Source organism: Alexandromys fortis, unplaced genomic scaffold (assembly GCF_014885135.2).
Source record: "Alexandromys fortis isolate MF-2015 unplaced genomic scaffold, M_Fortis_MF-2015_v1.1 scaffold_183, whole genome shotgun sequence".
In the NCBI taxonomy this organism is placed as follows: domain Eukaryota; kingdom Metazoa; phylum Chordata; class Mammalia; order Rodentia; family Cricetidae; genus Alexandromys; species Alexandromys fortis.
The window spans coordinates 456,798-476,833 of NW_026068079.1; the positions used below are offsets into that span (position 1 = coordinate 456,798).

Consider the following 20,036-nt stretch of genomic DNA (forward strand, 5'->3'; position numbering starts at 1 on the left):
CTAATCAGTTGATCAGCCTAACAAAGTATTTGGAAACATCTTATAGAGAAACTGGACTCAACTTTGATAACGTCTGGTGAGGAACCCATTCTGGAGGTAGGGCAAGCCAGACAACTAGCTATGAAAGACAGCGGCTGTGCGCATGCTTCCATCTTTTGTTTCTTCCCACCGTGCTGTCAATAAGTACTCACCAAGCATCTGTACTTTAGTCTCCTGGACTCTGTCTCCCAGTTTGGCCCTCAAGGGGCCTCCGTGCATTGTTTGAGGCCACAGGAGCCTGGCATACAGTGAGAAATGCAGGTCTTCCATGGGTGGATCTACTGTCACAAACTGTAAAGCCTTTCTTGGAAGAAAAGAGTAAGATCCAAAAGGCAGGTGACAGAATTAATCAGAGGCAATCTCCTAAAAGCAGTGACATGTGTGTTCTGAGGGGTGAGCAGGAGTGACCCGAGAGAGATGCCTTCCAGAGGGGTTGTAGCCTGGGCACCCGCCCCACGAGAGGGCAGTAATTGCAGCCTCTCAATGACAGTCCTGAGTGAGCAACAGGACACAGCAGAGGCTGGACAGTGTGGGATCCTCTGGACTCGATTCAGTCCTCGCCAGTGGAGGAACATCCTGTGCTCACCTTCTGATGTTGCCCTGGCTCAGAACATGTGCTGATTTCATGTGGATGTGCAGAGTGAATGGACCCACTCAATGTCAGAGTTCCCAGGATGTTCTTTTAAAAATTGCTGAGTTATCGCCATATAATACCATTGAAATTTAAGTTTCACAAGGATGCGTTTTGAAGACATTTGTCTAAACAAACAGTTATTCTGTTCCTGATTTGAAACAGCAACACCCACTTACATGATATATACACATAGACACATGTCCACATGCATAAAAGCGTGCTCTGCCGTGGGTGTGCTTACACCGCTCCCTGATCTCATGTCCAGAAGTACATGATTTAGTCCATGATTAAGAGAGCAGAGCAGATTCTAGTTATATTCCCTGAATGTGAAGACTCAGTTGAGCCCAGGCACAGAGCTACAAGCCCGAAGGGTAGCTGTAGCTACCATCATTCCCAACTATGGACCTTAGTCAGATAAGTTTCTTAATTTTTCTGAGTTCCTGATTCAACATCTATAAAATGGGACTAATGGAGCTTGTCAGAGTTTTTGTAATGCTAAAACAGCCCTGCCCAACACACAGAGACACACACAGTTGGGGTGGGGGAAGCCAGAGAGAAGATCCCAAGACCTAATGAACTGTGTTGGTTTTGATTGTCATATGGTGAGCCAGTACATGGCACCTCTGGGTCTTTTCCTCAGCCTGGGACTTTCAAGGTCTCTCAGCTTTCACCTGAGGTTTTTACTGTTTAAGCCGAACTTCCGCCAGGGCTGTTTTTCCCCCCACGGTCTGTATTTTGCTTTTTCCAAGAGCAGACCGCTGTGAAGGCCCTGGGCGCCCTCTGCTGGCTAAGGCCGTGCAGGGCTGTGGTCATTGTGCAGACAGCCAGGAAGATTTGTTACCTGGGAGACTAGCTTCATTCTGTGCTTCATTCTCGCCTGTGTGCCTTCCTCTCAGTTTAACGTGGCTCCTCCCTTCCTTCTGCTCCTTCCTCATGAGTTTCATCAGGTTAATCTCTTTAAGGCCTTTTCTGGAAGTTCCCGGGGAAATATTTATGCAATTTAACCCGTGTTTCCTGCAATTTGGGGTTACCCACGTACATCTTTCAGTTGTCCACTGATGGATTTCAGATCTCCCCAAAATCCTAATACTGGCTTGGCCAGAAAGCACAGGAGTTGGAGGAGGGGGATTAGGATACTAGTGGGTGTGACTTCCCTCTGCTGCAGTTTTAAAAACATAGACGGAAGTTGATGGATATAGAGAAAACCTCCCATCCTAAGGCAGCAAAGTAAGTTAAAGGAAATTTTCCTCCAAGGCCTGGCTACCAAATGTGCTCAGACTGTAGATCAGTGGAGGACACGTCACATGTGGTGGTGCCCCTTCTCCCTGCTGTGACTGTGCCCACCTCAGGGTGAGGACCGCTGGGGTGAGGGAGAGCAGAGTTGCTGTGCATTTGGGTTGTACAAGGCCACAGCCCCTTCTCTCCGCTGAGGCCTGCTGGTGTCTGGGAACCCATGGGCAATGAGGCCTTTATAAGAAGACTTCAGTCTGTGTGTGTTGAGGCAGGGCTTGGGATACTCACATTTCCTGAAATGAGAATTATGGACTCTGGGGCCAGACTACCTAAGACCTCACACCTACCAATTGTGTGGCCTTGACTTGTCAAGTTTCTTTTAAATTAAAGTTTTTATGTACCTGGCGTACAGTAGGTACTAAATAACATCATTTCCACTTTTCCACTATAGCAAGCAGGGAAACTTTCATGATCCTCATTTTATATATGAGAAAATTGAGGTTTGTGAACTTTGCCCCTGATTACTCAGGAAGGATGCCATGGGGGGGGGGGCAACAATGGAGGCCAGTGTTCAGGACCATCAACCCCTCATCAAAGTTAGTTTCTCCTACCTACAAAACAAGTGCTTGAGGTCACATCAGGAAGGGGTTCTCACAATCCTACCAATGCCTGCCAACAAACTCACCAGCAGTGTGCATGGCCAGTGTGATCTCTCTCAACTGGCCGGGGAGACGAGCCTGTGTTTCTGTCCATGGCCCTCACCCCAGGGCTCTGCAGTCAGAATCTGGTCCATCTCCCTTCACATCTGAGAAAAGGTCTGAGCCCAGCAGCCACCTTGCCGGTTTTATTGTGTGTGTAGCGTTTCCACTGCCTGGAAAGCTGTCTTCCACATTCCCAGTGCTGTTCTGGGCTCCCAGATATGTAGACTACGTGGCTCCACAGAGTGACATTGGGCACACACAAATTACTATGCTATATGGCAAGAGTGGCTAGGAAACTCACCATAGTGCACACGCATCCCCTGAAGAGAGGCCCAGGCTCTGCTAGACCTGGCTGTAAATTCTATCCTCATTAACCTAGAATCTTATTGCTACTTATTTGTGATTTAAACACAATCCTAGCTCAAGAGTCACGGTGAAGATTAAGTATTCAGGTATTCATAGAGCCTAGCAAACTAAGGATGCCATGAATAACAGAGATGGCAGACAGAGTGATGGGGAAGATGATGGGGATGCTGGAGATGTTGGAGGTGATGAGAACATCACCTCTGGACCGAGCACCCAGGAACATCTTCACTAACAAATGGATTGGTGATGGACTTTGGATGTGTATAGGGGGTGGTGTGGGCATGTGCAGTAAAGACATAAAGGTGACCTGGCTTGAAGTTTTCCAGCTGCTTCTGGATGGCCTGGAATCCAGGCTTCAAGGCATCATGTATTTTTGGTTTTGACACTGATTTTCATTTCCAGTTGCTGTGACAGGTGGCAAAACGAAGGTATAAGCAGCCTCCTGTTTTTGTTATCTCCCTCCCTTCCTCCTCCCTGTCTAGCCTATAACTAGTATCGCTAACTCCAACCATGAGGCGATCTTACGAGTCAGGATAGATAGGAAAATGCCCTTGGTCCCCTGCTCGCCAGCTGGCTGCCACACTTCCTGCTTGCACATTCCCAGTATCAGCAAGCTTCGCGTCTCGTGACTGTCTGTTCCATCTTTAGGTCAGCCTATTGTCTGGAATAATGCTGTCTGTGTCCTTTTCCTGCACTCTCTGCCTTCTCTGTCCTATAGATAGATAAACTATATCTATGCAGGATTCTGTGTTCCCGGGTTTCACGGAGGTTTGTCTTGTGATACTTTGCAGGCAGGCCTCTATGAAGGCAGGGCAGAGCCAAGAGCACTAGCCTGGGGGTAAAGACAATGGGCATGTCTCCAGTCTACTGGTGGTTGTTAAATAATACATCCTGTTTCTCCAGGCCTCGGTTTTGCCCCTTTGTATAAGCTGAAGTATCTTTAGTATTCATTCTAGCTTAACACACATGCGGCTTTTAAGTTTTCCTTTCTTCAGCTTAGCCTTGCTCCCTACTTCAAACCCTTCGTGCTCTGCTCAGTCCCCTCGCGTCCAGGTTTACCCATGCCATTGCTTATGCAAATGATGGTTCACAGCCAAATATATAGTTTGTAGAGCCTCAGAGGATGTCTTAAACAATTGGCAGCTTGATCCCATTAAGTGTTTACAGCAGCCCTGAGATCTAAGCCCCGTTTATAGAAACAGAAACTTGCTTCAAAGAGAAAAACAGTAAGTAGCTAGTCAGTGGGTGCTCCAGGCTTGATGCTCAGTCTGCCTGCATTCTACACCCTGTGGTCAGTGTTAGGTGCTCAGAGCTGGCATTCAGCAGCCATTGTAGCAAAACCCACCCAGCCTGTTCGAACAGCGAGCATCCTGCCTCCTTGACCCACTATTGTGGTGGTCCTTTCTTCTGCTCTGTAATTTCTTTGCTTTGCCCGACAGGGAGAACAACTTCATCAAGGACTTTCCCCAGCTGGCGGATGGACTGTTGGTGATCCCACTGCCTGTGGAAGAACAATGCCGGGGGGTCCTCTCCGAGCCCCTCCCAGACCTCCAACTGCTCACGGGTAAGACACAACTTTCAGGCCTCTGCCACTAGCCACAGCCTTTTCATGTGTGAGCTACAAGAACACGCTAGGATACTGCAGCCTGGTCAGTCTTCTCCTTCGAGAAGGATGGACTATGAGCAGGGCTCTGCTTTGTCTTGGGCCACTGCTCAGAACCATGTAGAAAGAGGGGCTTAAGGAAAGCCCACTGGCTGGCCAGGACCTACTTCATAAGAGGCACCTCCTGAGAGCAAGAACAATGTTCCAGCTTTTTTCAGTGAGGTTTGGCCTGTATCCATGCATCAAACCACTTTCCGTTCAAGTGACATTTTTTCTGACATTTCAACACCTCCAGTAGTTTGTTTTCTTTGGTTATTTAAAAATCATTCAAGAGTTAAATCAGTGGATGCTTATATCACGACTTTCTCCAGTTGGATGCATTTGAGTTTTGTGACTTATTATTTGTATGTGGCCACTAAGCCATTTGTTGGCTGAGTTTTATTTGTCTGAATTTGAGAGTAAGGATCTAGGTTCCAAAAAGCCCAATGCCATCCGAGGCTAGACCCTGCTGAAGAGTGCTGTGCTTTTGTCCTTCACATGACCTTGTCATTGTCACAACCATACCTTCAGGCTCTCCTGAAGTTCCAGAGTTTTATGTCTCAGCCAAGGGTATGTTTCTTCTCTTCTTTGTCTTAGCCAAGATTTTCTGCCACCTTCTTTTTGGGAAGAGGTGGTGGGATTGATTTTTTCTAAGATAAGTGGACGTGGACTCTATTTTGGTGATAACTAACCAGATTGACCACCCTCAAGAATGATTGAATCTTTTCGATTAGAGAAAGATTGTCTCACAGAAATGATCCTGCAATGTGACAGACACCCCCATGACTTGTAAGCTCTGAGTGGCCAGGAGCAAAAAATCTTACCACCATGAGCCTTTTCTGTAACTGGTGTAAATAGAGGAGACCCCCACATGGGTCGACGGTGTCCTTGAGAGGCAAGGGCATTTCTGTTTTTCAGCCTGCAGCCTGCATGATCCTGCAAGAATGTTACTATTCTGCTTTCTTGTGGCTAAACTGCTATAAACTCCTCCAAGGTTACCAGGGTAGTGTCACTGTGCAGGGGGATGTGGTGAGTAGAATGAGAATCAGGGTCATTTCATCCCTATTAGGAAGCTGTAATGACCAAACTTAATGCTCAGGTTCAATCTGGACTCTGCAGGAGAACTTCAAATAATACAGCCATGGCCCCAATGTCAAGAACCTAACATATTACAGAACTGTACATTCCAGGTGAGAATCCCAGCTAAGCCAGGGCCAACAGTAACTGAAGGGTGGGATAACGGCCACTTACGAGGGAGACCCAGGGATAGAATGAGGAGCAGTGAAGATGGTTTCATAAATTGCTCCAAAAGCAGAAGGTACCTCCCCCTTTGAAAACCACGTCACAGAAGGAAAAGATGCTTTGAGAGCCCACATCAGAAGGTTCAGTTTTCTCCTGTCAAAAGTGGGGCTCCCTTGTTGATTACTCCTTCTCAGCAACAATAGCTGTGAACATGGCTAGGCAGTAGTGGATGGGAGAAGCAGTAGAGTCTACTTGCTCTTTGGTGTCTAGGACTCCCGTAGGAGACTAATCTCTCAGCTCCAAATCAGGTGCACAGTCTTCTCTTTCCTTCTTCCATTCCCTCTCTCTTTCCTCCCAGAATCACATAAAAAGCATAGGCAAGACAGAGCAGATAAACAGAGAAGACATATTTATAGCTCAACGTTCTCACTCCAATGGACATGTCTTAGGGGATCATGAATATTTTACTTGAAAATGAAAGCATCTAAAATTATATTATTTCTAAAAAGGCTAAAGAGGAAGAAAGAAAAAACAGTTGACAGTAATGGACAACTTTAATACTACAGAAATGTCCAGGAAGAAATCATTTGTTCCAATGAGATTCTCATTTTAATATCCGTATCAAATATCTTTAAGTGCCTTCTCACCAGGGGACAAGGGAAAAGGATAGGAAATGTGCCTGCTATTTGCAGAGGTGCAAGAAAGCGCAGATACATAACAACAACAATAACTGCTAACGTGACTAGCATTTATTTTTTAATGCATTTTTTTCATGACTATAAAGAAAAGAGAATGCAAAGCTTTGGGTGGAAATTTTAGAATGGAGATAGATCAAATCAGGAAGTAGGATTTTTTTTAATGTATTTGCTGCCCAGTGTTAACTGCTTGCCAAAATGTTTGTTGTGTTTCTTCTTTGTTTACATTTTGTCTTGACAATGCCTGTGATTTCTGAAACGCATTCTATGAAACAAACATTCTTAATTTTCCCTCTTCATAAAAGAGGCTCTGTGAGCAACACCACCTTCACAGAGACTTACAGTATATTTTAATTGCTGTAATATGCTGAGAATTAAAAAGTTGAGTTTGTTTAGCCAGTATTTCTCATGTATTTGAATTAGGGAAATGTATGTAGGTATACAGGTTTGTCACACAGTGCTTATAAACATCCATGTTAACAACCAATGGTCTACAGCAGGGTCAGCAAACAGAAAGGGATGGGAAAGACATTCATAGGGATTTTTAGAGTGTTTTCTGCTGTAACAGTTAGCTCTGCTACTTAGTGCCAAATCTGCTGCCAAGACTGTGAAACAAATGGGTTGAAAAATATGGCCCTGACCCTGGTCCTACAAGCATAGAATTTTTAGTCTCTAAAAGAGCTTTCTTTTACCATCTTCAAGTCCCACACTATGCCCGTAAGATAAGAGAAGCACAGAGAGTTGTAATACCAGATGGGAAATCTGAGATAATGCGATGTCTAATGTCCATGACAAGTTGCAGATGCATTTATGTAGGTGGGATATAAGTTTGACCTTTTGCACGTAAGGTAGAGGAGGGACATTGAGAGCCCAAGGAAAACCCAGAGATGTGGCTGAGGAGCACCGTGGTGGAGAATGGCTGGTGTCATTGGTTCTAGCAAAGCAACAGTCAGAGCCCAGACCAAGCTTCTCCTCGTTTTGAAGAGGTGGGCAGAACCCAGGACTGCAGTGTGTGCATTGAGGTAACCATTCTGAACTCTGAGCTCAAACTCCATCTTATTTCTGCCTCTAGGAGATATCAGGTATGACGAAGCCATGGGTTACCCCATGGTGCAGCAGTGGCGTGTCCGGAGCAACCTGTACCGAGTGAAGCTGAGCACCATCACGCTGTCAGCAGGTGAGGACTACCGGTCATCTGGCAAGCAAAGGACTCATGGGCCCTCCATACATGATCTCAAGGCTTAGCCCTTGCTGTATGGATGCTGTAAGAATGGAGGAGCGTCTAGGTAGGACGGCACAGCAGGCAGTGCCATCAGCACGCTGCAGTAGGGACAACACAATAATGGGACAGTGTGACAAAGAAGGGGCTTCCTAGAGGAGGAAATGTCTGAGTAGAGCGAAGAAGTACGATAACAGGGAGAGAAGAAACAGTCGCCTAAGCAATGTTTGTGTTCTGGAAGTATTTCTGGCTTGTGATTGCTTCCTCCCTCCTCAGTTCTCTCTCTATCCCCTTCCTTGCCCATCTGCACCCAGCAATAGCTTGTAGCTCCACTCTGCACCACCACGTACACACGCACCACCATATACACACACACCACCATGTACACACGAACCACCATTTACACACGCACCACCATGTACACACGAACCACCATGTACACACGCACCACCACGTACACACGCACCACCACGTACACACGCACCACCATGTACACACATACACAAACACCACATGTACACACGTACCACCATGTATACGTGCACCACATATACACACGCATCACCACGTACACACGCACCACCATGTACACAGGCACCACCACGTACACATGCACCACCATGTACACACATACACAAACACCACATGTACACACGTACCACCATGTATACGTGCACCACATATACACACGCACCACCACGTCCACATGCACCACCATGTACACACGCACGACCTATTCTTTATCCGTGTGAGCCCTGACTTCCAGTAGGCAGGGCGCTCTGTACTTTTTGAGATGGGGCATGTTTGTTCGTAACTTTGCACTTGCTGTGCCTCCCGCCTAGCTATCCCTGCCTGAGGTGCGCACACTAAACTCTTGGCGCCTCCTCCACTCTTCATTCTTCAATAAACAAATCAAGTAATTTCAGGTATTGGAATACCTCCAGGAAAGTACTAACAAGTACTTGATTCATGTCGAAATTATGTCTATCTAGCCCTCTGACCAGAGAACTGGGGCTAAGAATGATCTGTTTATCCCGATATCTCCAGAAACTAACAGAGAATCAGCACATTGTTGGTGTCCACATTTGATGGGCGAAGAAGATAAATAAATGAAAACTGGAGAGTAAGCTATTGAACAAAGATCCCTGGGAAGAGGAAACCTGGCCTGGGGTTGTCCACTCTGGTTCTGGCAGCCCTGTCACCAGCTTGTTGTTAGTGTGTCCCCTAATTATCTCTTGAGTTCTTCTCTGTTTCATTCCTTTTTCTCAGTTCCATTTTGTTCATTTGCAAAATGGAGCTCTTTCATCCTGGGGCAGGGAGGGCCTAACCCTCCGGGAAGTACACACAGTGATTGTTGCTGACATCTGTCAAGCATGTTATAACATTTCTTGTCTGTGGCTTGCAGCAGTTCTACAAGGAAAGTAATAATTTAGCCTATCCATCATCAAATAAAGGAACTGGAGATCAAAGAGGTTAAGTAACCAACCCAAGGTCACAGAGCTAGTAAGCAGCAGAAGAGAAAAGGGAACCGGGATTTGATTGCATTTTTGTCTGCCTGGCTGAAGAGCCATAGGGCATCTCCCAGGCACTGTCATTTATTACTTAACAGAAACCATCTCATTATTAATCCTGCTGTATTAATTACCCAGTTGCACGAGTTAACAGGTTGATGGAGAGAGAGTGTTCTAATCAAGCACCCTTTCTTTGAGTCCTATTTCTGTTTCCCCACCACCCCCTCACCCTGCACTTGTGAATATAACTGTGATGTTCCTGTTAGGACTACAAAGGTGTACCTGCTTTAATTAATCAGTAATGATGTTCCTGGAAGCTCCTTGTAAATCAAATGGTGGCAAATTGGAGCTCATTTTCGACGTTGGAGAGGTGCTTGCTCTTTGATGTGGCATTGGTGTTCTTATAATAACCATGGCTGGTTGTTTGCTGTGTGCCAGGAGTTGCGGAGTGCCTGACTGGGGTGGGTATAGGAAAGATGTATTTGCAGATAAAGAGACAGAGATGGAGGGCTTCTATCTATAAATATGCCAATTCTTCAGAGTGTGAGGAGAGATTGTTTGCCCCGCACAGGAATAGGTGAAAAAGGCTTCTAAGAAAGGGGTGACTTCATGCAATCTTTCAGCATGGGTGTGTCTTGGGACGGGGTAATCTCATATATGGAGACAATGCAGTCTTATAGTCAGTATGTAAAGGAAGGGTGATAGAAAGCCCAGGTCCCAGTAAAAGACAAATAAGGAAATAGGAGATAACCCAGACATTGCTGTAGGCCCAGATATGGTCGTGGAATTTTATCCAGTGGCAGGTAGGAGTACAAGAGGGCATTTAAGGATTTGGTACATAGGAAATTTTAGAGGAAGCGTAAATGATATCCAGGAGAATGAATGGTGAAAACAGCCTGGGACATTTGTCTGGACTTCACTTGTAATATCAGCACAAGTCTACCTACAGTATGCTCCATATTCCCCCAGTTGATGGGAGAAACAGGGAGAGCATTCACAACAAGTGCAAGCATTCGGAAGGATTCGGCCTTCAAGGCAGATGTGGAACTCAGAGAACCTTTCCCTATATTTGCTTTTCCCTAAGTTTGAAAATCAGAGCAGCAGAGATTTGGGGTGGCATTACTTTGTCTGGAATGCCCCAATGAACTCCCCGTACTAGAGCTGAGCTGGAGGCTTTGGGGCTGAATGGTGAGGGAACCAGTCTCCCATTGCAGGAAGACCCTGGAGGAACAGGAAGTGGAGGGAAGTGGGAATAGCAGCTCCTGAGACATGGCTCTGGAGGCCTTGTGCTAGGTATAGCAGGGTACTGAGACAGCACAGCAGGCAGCGAGAAAACTCCATGGCAACAGAAAACAATCCACTGTCTCAGGAAATAAGGGCAAAAGTGGACAGGAAGGTGATGGAGCAAGAAGCGTGAGCACGTATGGAATCTCTACTGAGACAAATGTAGCTCCAGGAAGCCACTTGAAGTAACAACAAAAGTGTTTGCGTGCAGCTCTTGTAGATAGAGGGCTAAGATATGTCGCTCACAGTCTTTCAGCTTTGGCTTCTCATCAGGTTAATGGGGGTGTGGTGGTCAACATGGCAGTATTTGAACTAAGAAAGTGAAAACCACTAGTGGTCTACCTGCATGCATCAGCTGTGCAGCAAGTAGGCATCAGCAGCATCAAGGATCATCATGTACATTGGCAAGTCATTCTTTTCTGCCAAGTCCACTATGCCATAGTGCCCAGCAGTGAGAGCCAGTCCTTGCTGTGAGCGTGTAAGGCTAGAGTTGCCAGGTGCTGCTGTGATGAGGACAAAGGCCATGAACTCTGATTGGAAGGGGTCCTCACCAGGATATCATTTTTTGGCTGCCAACTTCTGAAGTCTAACCGCTCACACAAGCTGCTCTCTCTCCAGGCTTCACCAATGTCCTAAAGATTCTGACCAAAGAGAGCAGTCGGGATGAGCTGCTGTCCTTCATCCAGCACTACGGCTCCCACTACATCGCAGAGGCCTTGTACGGTTCTGAGCTCACCTGCATCATCCACTTCCCCAGCAAGAAGGTCCAGCAGCAGCTGTGGCTCCAGTATCAGAAAGGTAAGCCTGGGAGTGGGCTGGCTGGAGGTGACGGCCAAGTATGGTGCATGGGGAAGGCAACTGAGGCGACAATGGAGCCTCGCCAGATATGCATCCTGTTCTCCTACCGTAAACTGTGCGGCCTTTGGCAGTTCCCGGACCTCCTCTGAGCCTCGCTTTACCTTGGTCAGGGTGAGGAAACATGCTATCTTAAGAGTCTTTCAGCCAGGTATTTAAACTCTTTTATTATACTGTAGGCTTTTTTTTTCTTTTTTTTAATTAATTAATTTATTTATTAAAGATTTCTGTCTCTTCCCCACCGCCGCCTCCCCTTTCCCTCCCCCTCCCCCAATCAAGTCCCCCTCCCTCGTCAGCCCAAAAAGCAATCAGGGTTCTCTGCCCTGTGGGAAGTCCAAGGACCACCCACCTCCATCCAGGTCTAGTAAGGTGAGCATCCACGAAACTGCCTAGGCTCCCACGAAACCAATAGGTGCAGTAGGATCAACAGGACCGCGAGGGGTGCACCCATACACTGAGACAATGGGGATGTTCTATCAAGAACTCACCAAGGCCAGCTGGCCTGGGTCTGAAAAAGCCTGGGTCAAAACTGGTCTCGCTGAACATAGCGGACAAGGAGGACTACTGAGACCTCAAGAACAATGGCAATGGGTTTTTGATCCTACTACTGTAGGCTTTTTTAAACCAAGCCTTCCCTTGGAAAAGCTGCCAAAGAAACAGGCAGAGGATAGGGAATGATGTCTCTATGTTGCCTTCTCTTTGGGCTCTTTGGGAGAAGGCAGGAAAAACTTTCGCTTGTTCAAGTCTGGGGCACAAGTGTCCTCCACAGAGGGATTGCTTTCCTCGTGAAGGGTCACCACATCTTAAATTCCTCTGCTTCTCAGCTGTCAGAAGATTTTGAACTTCTGTAGTCTAAGGTGGTCTAGTGCAGAAGAATAGTCACTGCCATTGAGCTCAGGAAAGTCATTCCCGTATGCCATCAGTGTCCCCTTCCTGTGAAATGTGTACTTGGATAACTATTCCCATCTACCTAGCACTTGTAATGGGGGAAGTGACTTACACACTAGCATTTTACAATGTTGGAAATATCCCATGTATGTAATGGTATATTTATTATACTTTGTCATATGTATCTGTGTGTGTCACATGGGTGTTTACATGGGTATATATGTGGGCATGTGTAAATGTGCATTCATGTGTGAAGTCCAGAGACTGACATCTGAAGTTTACCTCAATCACTCTCTACCTTGCCCATCGAGGCAGCATCTCCCAGACAGCCCAAGTTCGCTTATCCAGCTAATCTAGCTAGCTAACTTACCTGGGCACCCCCTTCTCTACCCTCCTTGTGCTGGATTAGAAGCAGCTGGCTATGACTGCCCAGAATTTATATGGTGCTAGGGATTCAAACCTTGGTCTTCATGCTTTCTTCTTGTACAACACTTTAACCATTACGGTATCACCCAGGCAGCATATATACATATCAATATGTCATTGTACTTGAGAAGTGGCCTCTCCGACTTGAGAAACCCAGTCTCAGACATGAGGACCTAAGTGCCCGTGGAGACACTGCTGCTGAATAGTAGGGCCCGTGTTGGAAGTCATAGTTCTAACTGGCTGGTTACAAAAACTATTTTCTTTCAGTTTTATTTCTTTCATTCTTTCTTTCACTCATTCTTTCTTTCATTCATTCTTTCTTTCTTCCTTCTTTCCTCCCTCCTTCCCTCCCTCCCTCTCTCTCTCTCTTCCTCTCTCTCTCTTTACCTTTCTCTATGCCTCCTCCTCTCTCTTTCTTCTCTGATACATTAAAGTACTTTCTGTTATAGTTAATACCATTGATTGTTAGATATTGTGAGGATTGCTAATACAAACCTGCCCGCATCTTCTCCACAGGCTCTGCATCCTAATTCCAGGAAACCCATATGTCATAACCACAGACCACAGAACACCAGCCTTGGAGTTCTCATGGAACTCAGCTCTCCAGTTTCCACTGGAGAAATTAAGGCTCAATGAGACAGGAAAGACTCATCACACAGCCCCATGTGACAGGGCCAAAGCAAAGCGAAGCTGCATCATGTCATCCTTCAGAGCTCGCCAGCTGCTGACTATGCCTGGGGAGAGGGAACCCCTGAATGTACCTTGGCCAGATCTGTAGCCTTTCATTCTGCCTCTAGGGGTTTTGTATCCCCAACTCTGTGTGCACCACTGTCTGCTTCCTGTGTGCAACTGAGGGGGGGCATGGGTGGTTTATAGGCTCAGAGGACATAATTGAGTTGTCAGGGAATAGCTCGGTTTTATAGCTGTGACAATGACAGTCTTTAAGGAAGTGCATTAAATCAATAGAAGTCTCATTGTGCCACCCTATAAATAATGAGACACATCATTAAGCAAGGCCATAAGCTTCAGGACTTTGAAGTAATACAATTAGGTTATGTTTATAAAAACTCTCTCTCACTGTGGCCACTGAACTAATTTACTTCCTGCCACATTCAGGGTCTGGGACACTACTGTGATACTAAATGTCATCCCATCTCTATCCTTGGTTGCTTTCAGGGCTTAGACTTCTTTGATGAAGAACATCTCATTCTTTGTAATAGAAACGGAATCTATCACAAGAAAGATAAGAAAGGGAAGAGGGTAGAAAAAGCTGACACAGCAACTGGAGGCCCCAGCCCATGTCCAGGACTGAACGTCTGGTGCTGTAGCTTGGCATCTCAGGGCGTCCATTCTGCTGATACTTTTCTTCTGTATTTGTTCCAAGAAGAACATGCAGATACTCGGAAGCCAAGATAACTGTTTTCTATGTTTCTTTCTCTATCTCTACATGCTACAGCATATCAGAAGTCTTCAGTTAGCTTATTTTTTATAATAGGGAATAATACAAGAGACTGGGAGGTTAAAAGCAAGAAAAAAGACACTGGGAACCCTTTGGATTCAGAGATAATTGATATGATTTCTCTTCCAAGGCATCAGTAACATAACATTGTCTTCTAAACGCCGGGGCTTGGGGTCAGGTAGGTATGGACTTTGGGCAGATAACTGGGAGCAGAGCTTGTGGGAAGAGGCACTTGGGCAGCAACGAAGTGGGGCACATCTGGACTCCTTCTTCTTCTTCTATACCCTCTGCTTAGTAGCTTCCAAGTTTTCAGATTCCTCATGCTAAACAAGATAGTAATTCTTTTTCGTAACTTTTAGGCAAATGAGATGAAATAACACAGGTAAAATTTCCAAAACTCAGTGGGTGCAGGAAAAACAGTAGCTTGAAATAAAGTGAAAACTATAAACATCAGCTAAAGATCCGAGACCTGGCTGCAGCCCTTCCTAATGTGTGACCTCAACCTCTGCTTTGGGACTAAAACAAAGTTTCATAGTCAGCTGGGCACCCGTTAAAATCTCAGGCATACACTTGGCCACTTGTGTGATCGTTAGCAAGTTGATTCCCTCTCAGTTTCCATATTTGCAAGCAGAGTAGCTGTGTAGTCTGTATAAGAAAATAGGTCTATGAAGAGATGTGTCTAGCGCCGAGCCGGAGCTCATCCAGATGCTCCCAACTCCCCACTTAGAGTACAGCCTTCCCGGGTGTGTATTCAGAGCTGTGAACTGGGGTGTGTAGAAGAGATGTAACTGAGACTTCACTACCACCGCTTGTCAGCTGATATAGGATCAGAAATGGTTCTGATTGGTCTAGAGTGGGGAGTGACCTACCTGGTGAGTTCAACTTCAGTATTAGAACTGGCTGTGGAGATGGGCCAGAGAGGAATCAACCAGGGTTTGTGACTTTCTACTATGTACTAGACTGATGGATACATAAATTACCAGTCCCATGGGATGGTTTATGGTCATCTTTTATTTTGTACAGATAATGACATTATAAAGGATGGATATGAATATGGGATATAATTGTTGAACCTCTGTGAATGAACAGAGAGAAGGAAAAGGAGGAAGAAGAAAAGAAGGAGAGACAAAAGTAAATCCAAGTCCAAAGAAGTAGAGAAAGTCTAGAAGCAACTCATGAATAGGCATCTTCTGAGCATAAGGCCTCCAAGACCTTTGTCCCCTCTGAAAGAATAATCTGTTCACATATGCAGTTTTTGAATTTTCTTGAATTCATAGTTTAGAAAGATGTCCCCAGAGATAAACACCCATTTTAAAGGTGTTTTTAGCTCTACTGTAATTTTCTGGGAAAATTCTAAGGAATGCATTGCCATCTGAATTACCATGTACTTCTGAATGCCAACTAGAATATTCCTGGGCTACTTTTTGGAAAAGTCTTTGGCTGTTTGAAAGTCAGATGCAGGCATCAGGTTGTGGGGAGGGGAATACCAAGATGTAGTTAAATGTCACTTCTTCTTGTGCTGACGAGGTGTGGCCAAGAGCTGTTGTGAACTAAAGAAGTCTCCAGTGCTCTCTATTTCCTGAGGGAACTTTCTTCAAAGACAGCAAGGAGACATGAAAGGGCTTATTCTCAGGATCTGAGACCTCCGGGGTGCCAGCTGACTTTCCCAGTGATTTCATAACCTGGGGCCATTTTTCCTTCTTGCCTGACCTTTCTGTAGCATTTGACAGTCTACTGCCTCCAGCTTGATGCATTTCTGTGCTGTGTGCATAAAACCAGATCTTTGCATGTTCTCTCTTCCGCCCTCTTCATCTTCCTTTGCAGGCATATCCTACTCTGCTAAGCCAGTAAGGCCGAACAGGAGGCATGTCCTTTTGGTCCCTTTTTCTGGACTATCTATCTCTGTGTCAATCAATCTATTACGTTCTTTGTTGTCATCCCTACACTATGGCCTCACCCTATCCCTGACTTCTATCTCCTTATCCAAGCCTCCCTCTGAGGATTGCTATCCTGCTTGTTCTCCCACAGCACACATGCAACTCCATACAACCCTGGGCTGTCCTAGACTTCTAGTGAAAAGTGCCATTACTCCTTTAGAGGCAGAGCCAGGCCTGGGAAACCTCAGCACCTCTCTTACCCTTAATTATCTAGCCCATTTCCAAACTATCCCAAGTTCCATCCACCTGCATTTCCACGTAGCTCCTGGATGCTCTCACTGTTGCTACACTAATCTTGCCTTCATACCCTACACCACCATCACAGCTTGTCTGAGTTGTCGTCTTTGTCTCCCACCTGAAGCTATTCTTGCCCCACATTAGCCCACACTACACAAAGTACTAATGAGATAAATGACACCCAGGCTTCTCCAGAGAAACAGTGCCAGCAGATTGAAACTACACACACACAAGAAAGAGATGGCATTAAGAGTTATAGCCATAGGTACATTTGATGAACTGGTTTATGTGGTTACTACAGAGCTCCAACACCTGGAGTAGGTAGATTGGAGACCCTGGCAAACTGATGACTTACTTCTAGGCTGCTGGTATTAGCTGTAGTCTGGAGGCTGCCAGTTTAACCCTAAAGAAGAACCAGTATTTACATGAGGATGTGAGAGCAGAACAGGCCAGCATCAAGCTAACGGCAGTCCGCTAAGAAGCATTCATCCTTCCAGCTCATCTGTCAGCCTGACTGTTCTGCTGAGACCTTTTGATGGCTTAGAAGAGGCCGACTCACATTAGAGAGGTCACTCTGCTTCACATGGTCCAATGGTTTAAATAGGAGCCTCATCCAAAGTCACTCTCTCATATGTCCCCAGGATGTTTGACCAGACATCTAAGCTCCAGTGGCTCCATCAATTTGCCACATCAATGCAATCATCACAGATCAAATGGGAGGGCTTATTATGTTGTTCATTGAGTTCAAACTCCTGGAGGTCTTGTTGCACTGGGGATAACTTCTAAACATATTCCCGTGGCCTCAAGGCCCTATAGGTTCCATCTGTCTCCATCCAACCTCTTCAGCACCATATGTCCCTGTGTTCCCTACCCTTCGGATTCTGGAAAAATCTGTGGTCCTTCTGAAACTTAGCCTTCCTCTGGGTTTTGACCTTTATGGCCTTTATAGTCACTTTAGATCACTCAACTCAAATGCCATTTCGCAAGAGATCATTCAAGAAGAAACGGCAGTTAAGCATCTCCATTACATTCTCATTGAAGGACAGTAGATATAACTAACCTCAGTAATAACTTCACAGTCATAGTTTGTGTTTAACTCTGTTACCCTACTGGAAGATCCTTGAAGGATCCTTGTAGCATCACTCTTAACCTTTGCTTGACACACATGCCATTCAGCAATGTTTACTGCAGAACGAATGAAGAAATAAGCCTGGGAGAGTCATGCATATCTTACCATCTTAGCCTAAATGTTGTCTCTTTTTGGATTTTATTGGGGAAGAAGGTGACTAGCTTCCTTTAGTCCCAGAGAGTGTCTGCTTCAGGGACACTAAAGGCTTCTGATGCACAGAAGCACTTTGTGGAAGACCTCAGAGTACCAATTTGGGCTTAGATACTGAGTCCAATGAAGGGCTGGTTCCTTCATTGCCAAGGGGCGTGAACTTGGGGCCCTATCTCATTTCCCTCAACTATAGCATGGGTTAAAATGCTCAGGATGGAACACAATCATTTTTACTTGGGACCAGCACAGGTTTGGGAGCTGGCCAAATATCCCTTTCCTGTTGCCTTGTGTCCTGGCTTTTTTGCAGAAGATTGTGGGGTCCGTCTAGCAGTGAGGTAGTGTTATATCTTATGTCCAGTAGGGAGAGACTGGAGGAGGTTAAACATAAGCCAGACACCTCCTTGCGGCACACTAGAGGAGAGAGCCAACTTTCTTCTTCTCAGAGCTATGCAAAAAGACGATACAGGATGCGGTTCATTAAACACAAATAGGCCCATGAGATTGCTGTTTCCACAAAATGAAATTACCAAAAAAAGCATTTGTTCCCCGTTTTAGACTGAGTCCATCTGGAACGGAACACCCTAGTCTTTTTCCTATGGGTGTATGCCGAGAATAATAATCCTCTCCGTGTGTTCAGCACGGTGTGTCTTAGAAGGCGCTTTCGCATACATCACTTCACCCAATTTATTCTTCAGAACATGTCTGTGGGGCAGGCATTGTTATCTGCATTTCACGCTGGAGGAATCCAAGGCTCTGAAGGGTGAGGTGACTTGTCAAGAGTTCCCAACAGGGAGATGGGCAGAGCAGAGATTTGAACCCAGGCTGCTTTAATCACAACATCAGTGTCCATTCACCTACATCCCAGCAGCCTCAGAGAGCTCTTTAGATGTTAGCATCAAACCCAAGAGAACCATTTGTTCTCTTGTTCCATTTCTCTTATGTCAGTTGAAAGACGGGAAGAGGACTGAGGCTGAGGATTTAGCTCTCAGCCTGGGCAGAGGCAGAAATACTCTACTCAGCTGTTCTCCTTGGTACAACGTGATTCCATATCCTAGAGCAGGGGCAGCATTATAAGGTAAAGAAAAACAAACAAACCACAACAATAAAAAAACAATAACCAGACTGTAAATGGTCAGAGTGAGAAGAGACACCAGAAGTAATCAAGCCAGGCCTGCAATTCTCTCAGGACCATTACCAATGGATGGTAGTGAGAGCTCGGAGTACCGTGTTGAAAGAGATTAGGGGCTAGGACCATCTCAGTGGTGAAGGATACAGACATCTCTTAGCAACATCTGCCAGGGGCTGAGACAAGGGAAATACTGGCTCACGTGTGAGGGGATTCCCTGTCTTTTGTATGTTAATTAGCCATCCCCAGTCTTTGTGTGGGAATGTTGAGGTCAATTTATGCGGCATTATTACCTGCAGCCAAAAGGGAAAAGCAATGAACTAGAACTGTTTTTCGTCTTAACAGCTCTAGAAATTGAGAATAAATTCAGACTTCTGGTTGCTAAAACCTCATACATATTCATCAATGTCAGTCATTTGCTGGCAGACTGTTAATAGCCTTATATAATATAGTGTTGTGTGTACATGTGAATATGCGCACATAAGCAAACATAGGGTATGCTATACCTGAAACTCTGAGGTTCATGGGGACTCACTTAAGCGAACAGTCCTTGGTGGGAACAATAAGAGACTGACACACAAGTAAGCTAGTTGTCATGATTACATTTAAGCTGGACACATCACATTGATTCTGTCATAGAACCGGGCATGGGATGCAGGACTAAGGGGATAGGGTTGTTAGAAAAGACATCTCTCCATCAGCAGGACTGGACCAGGAAGATGACGTTTCCTTGGACACAGTTACAGGTTTCTGTTGTAGAGTCTTCACTTTCTAGGTGAGAGTAAATGATCTGGCTAGAGGACACACTAACTGGAGCTTCTGCCTCTGGCCAAGGTCAACCTGAGTCGGGGTACTCAGAGAACTTCCACTTTTCTCTTCGCCCCAGGTGACAGTTTTTCTTCTTACTTGCCCAGCTTTCTGTAGTAGTGCTTTGACTTCCTAGTATACAGCAAGTTCTTTGTGACAGCTAGGAATAAGAAAGTAGGTAGGTTGCAGATGTTTCTCCCAAGAGGCTCATAGTCAGAGAAAGGTAACATACAGAATTGCTCTTTGGGCTGACAAGGGAGGGTGACTTGGTTGGGGGAGGGGGAGGGAAAGGGGAGGCGGCTGTGGGGAAGAGACAGAAATCTTTAATAAATAAATAAATAAAAATTAAAAAAAGAATGTCCAAATTTTTAAATTCTATTATTTTTACCTTAAAATTTTGTTATATTATAATTACAATATTCCCCCTGTTAAACCCTTCCATATGCCCTCCTTGCT

General features: G+C 45.5%; 1 protein-coding gene across 1 annotated transcript in view; it reads left to right on the forward strand.

Annotated features, from left to right (window-relative positions):
* The window catches only part of Astn2 (astrotactin 2), a 671,847-nt gene that overhangs the window by 398,961 nt on the left and 252,850 nt on the right, over positions 1-20,036 (forward strand). The window contains exons 12-14 of the mRNA XM_050121817.1: positions 4,413-4,537; positions 7,625-7,729; positions 11,185-11,364. Coding sequence (XP_049977774.1) covers positions 4,413-4,537; positions 7,625-7,729; positions 11,185-11,364 — 410 coding nt within the window. The remainder of the gene's footprint in view (positions 1-4,412; positions 4,538-7,624; positions 7,730-11,184; positions 11,365-20,036) is intronic.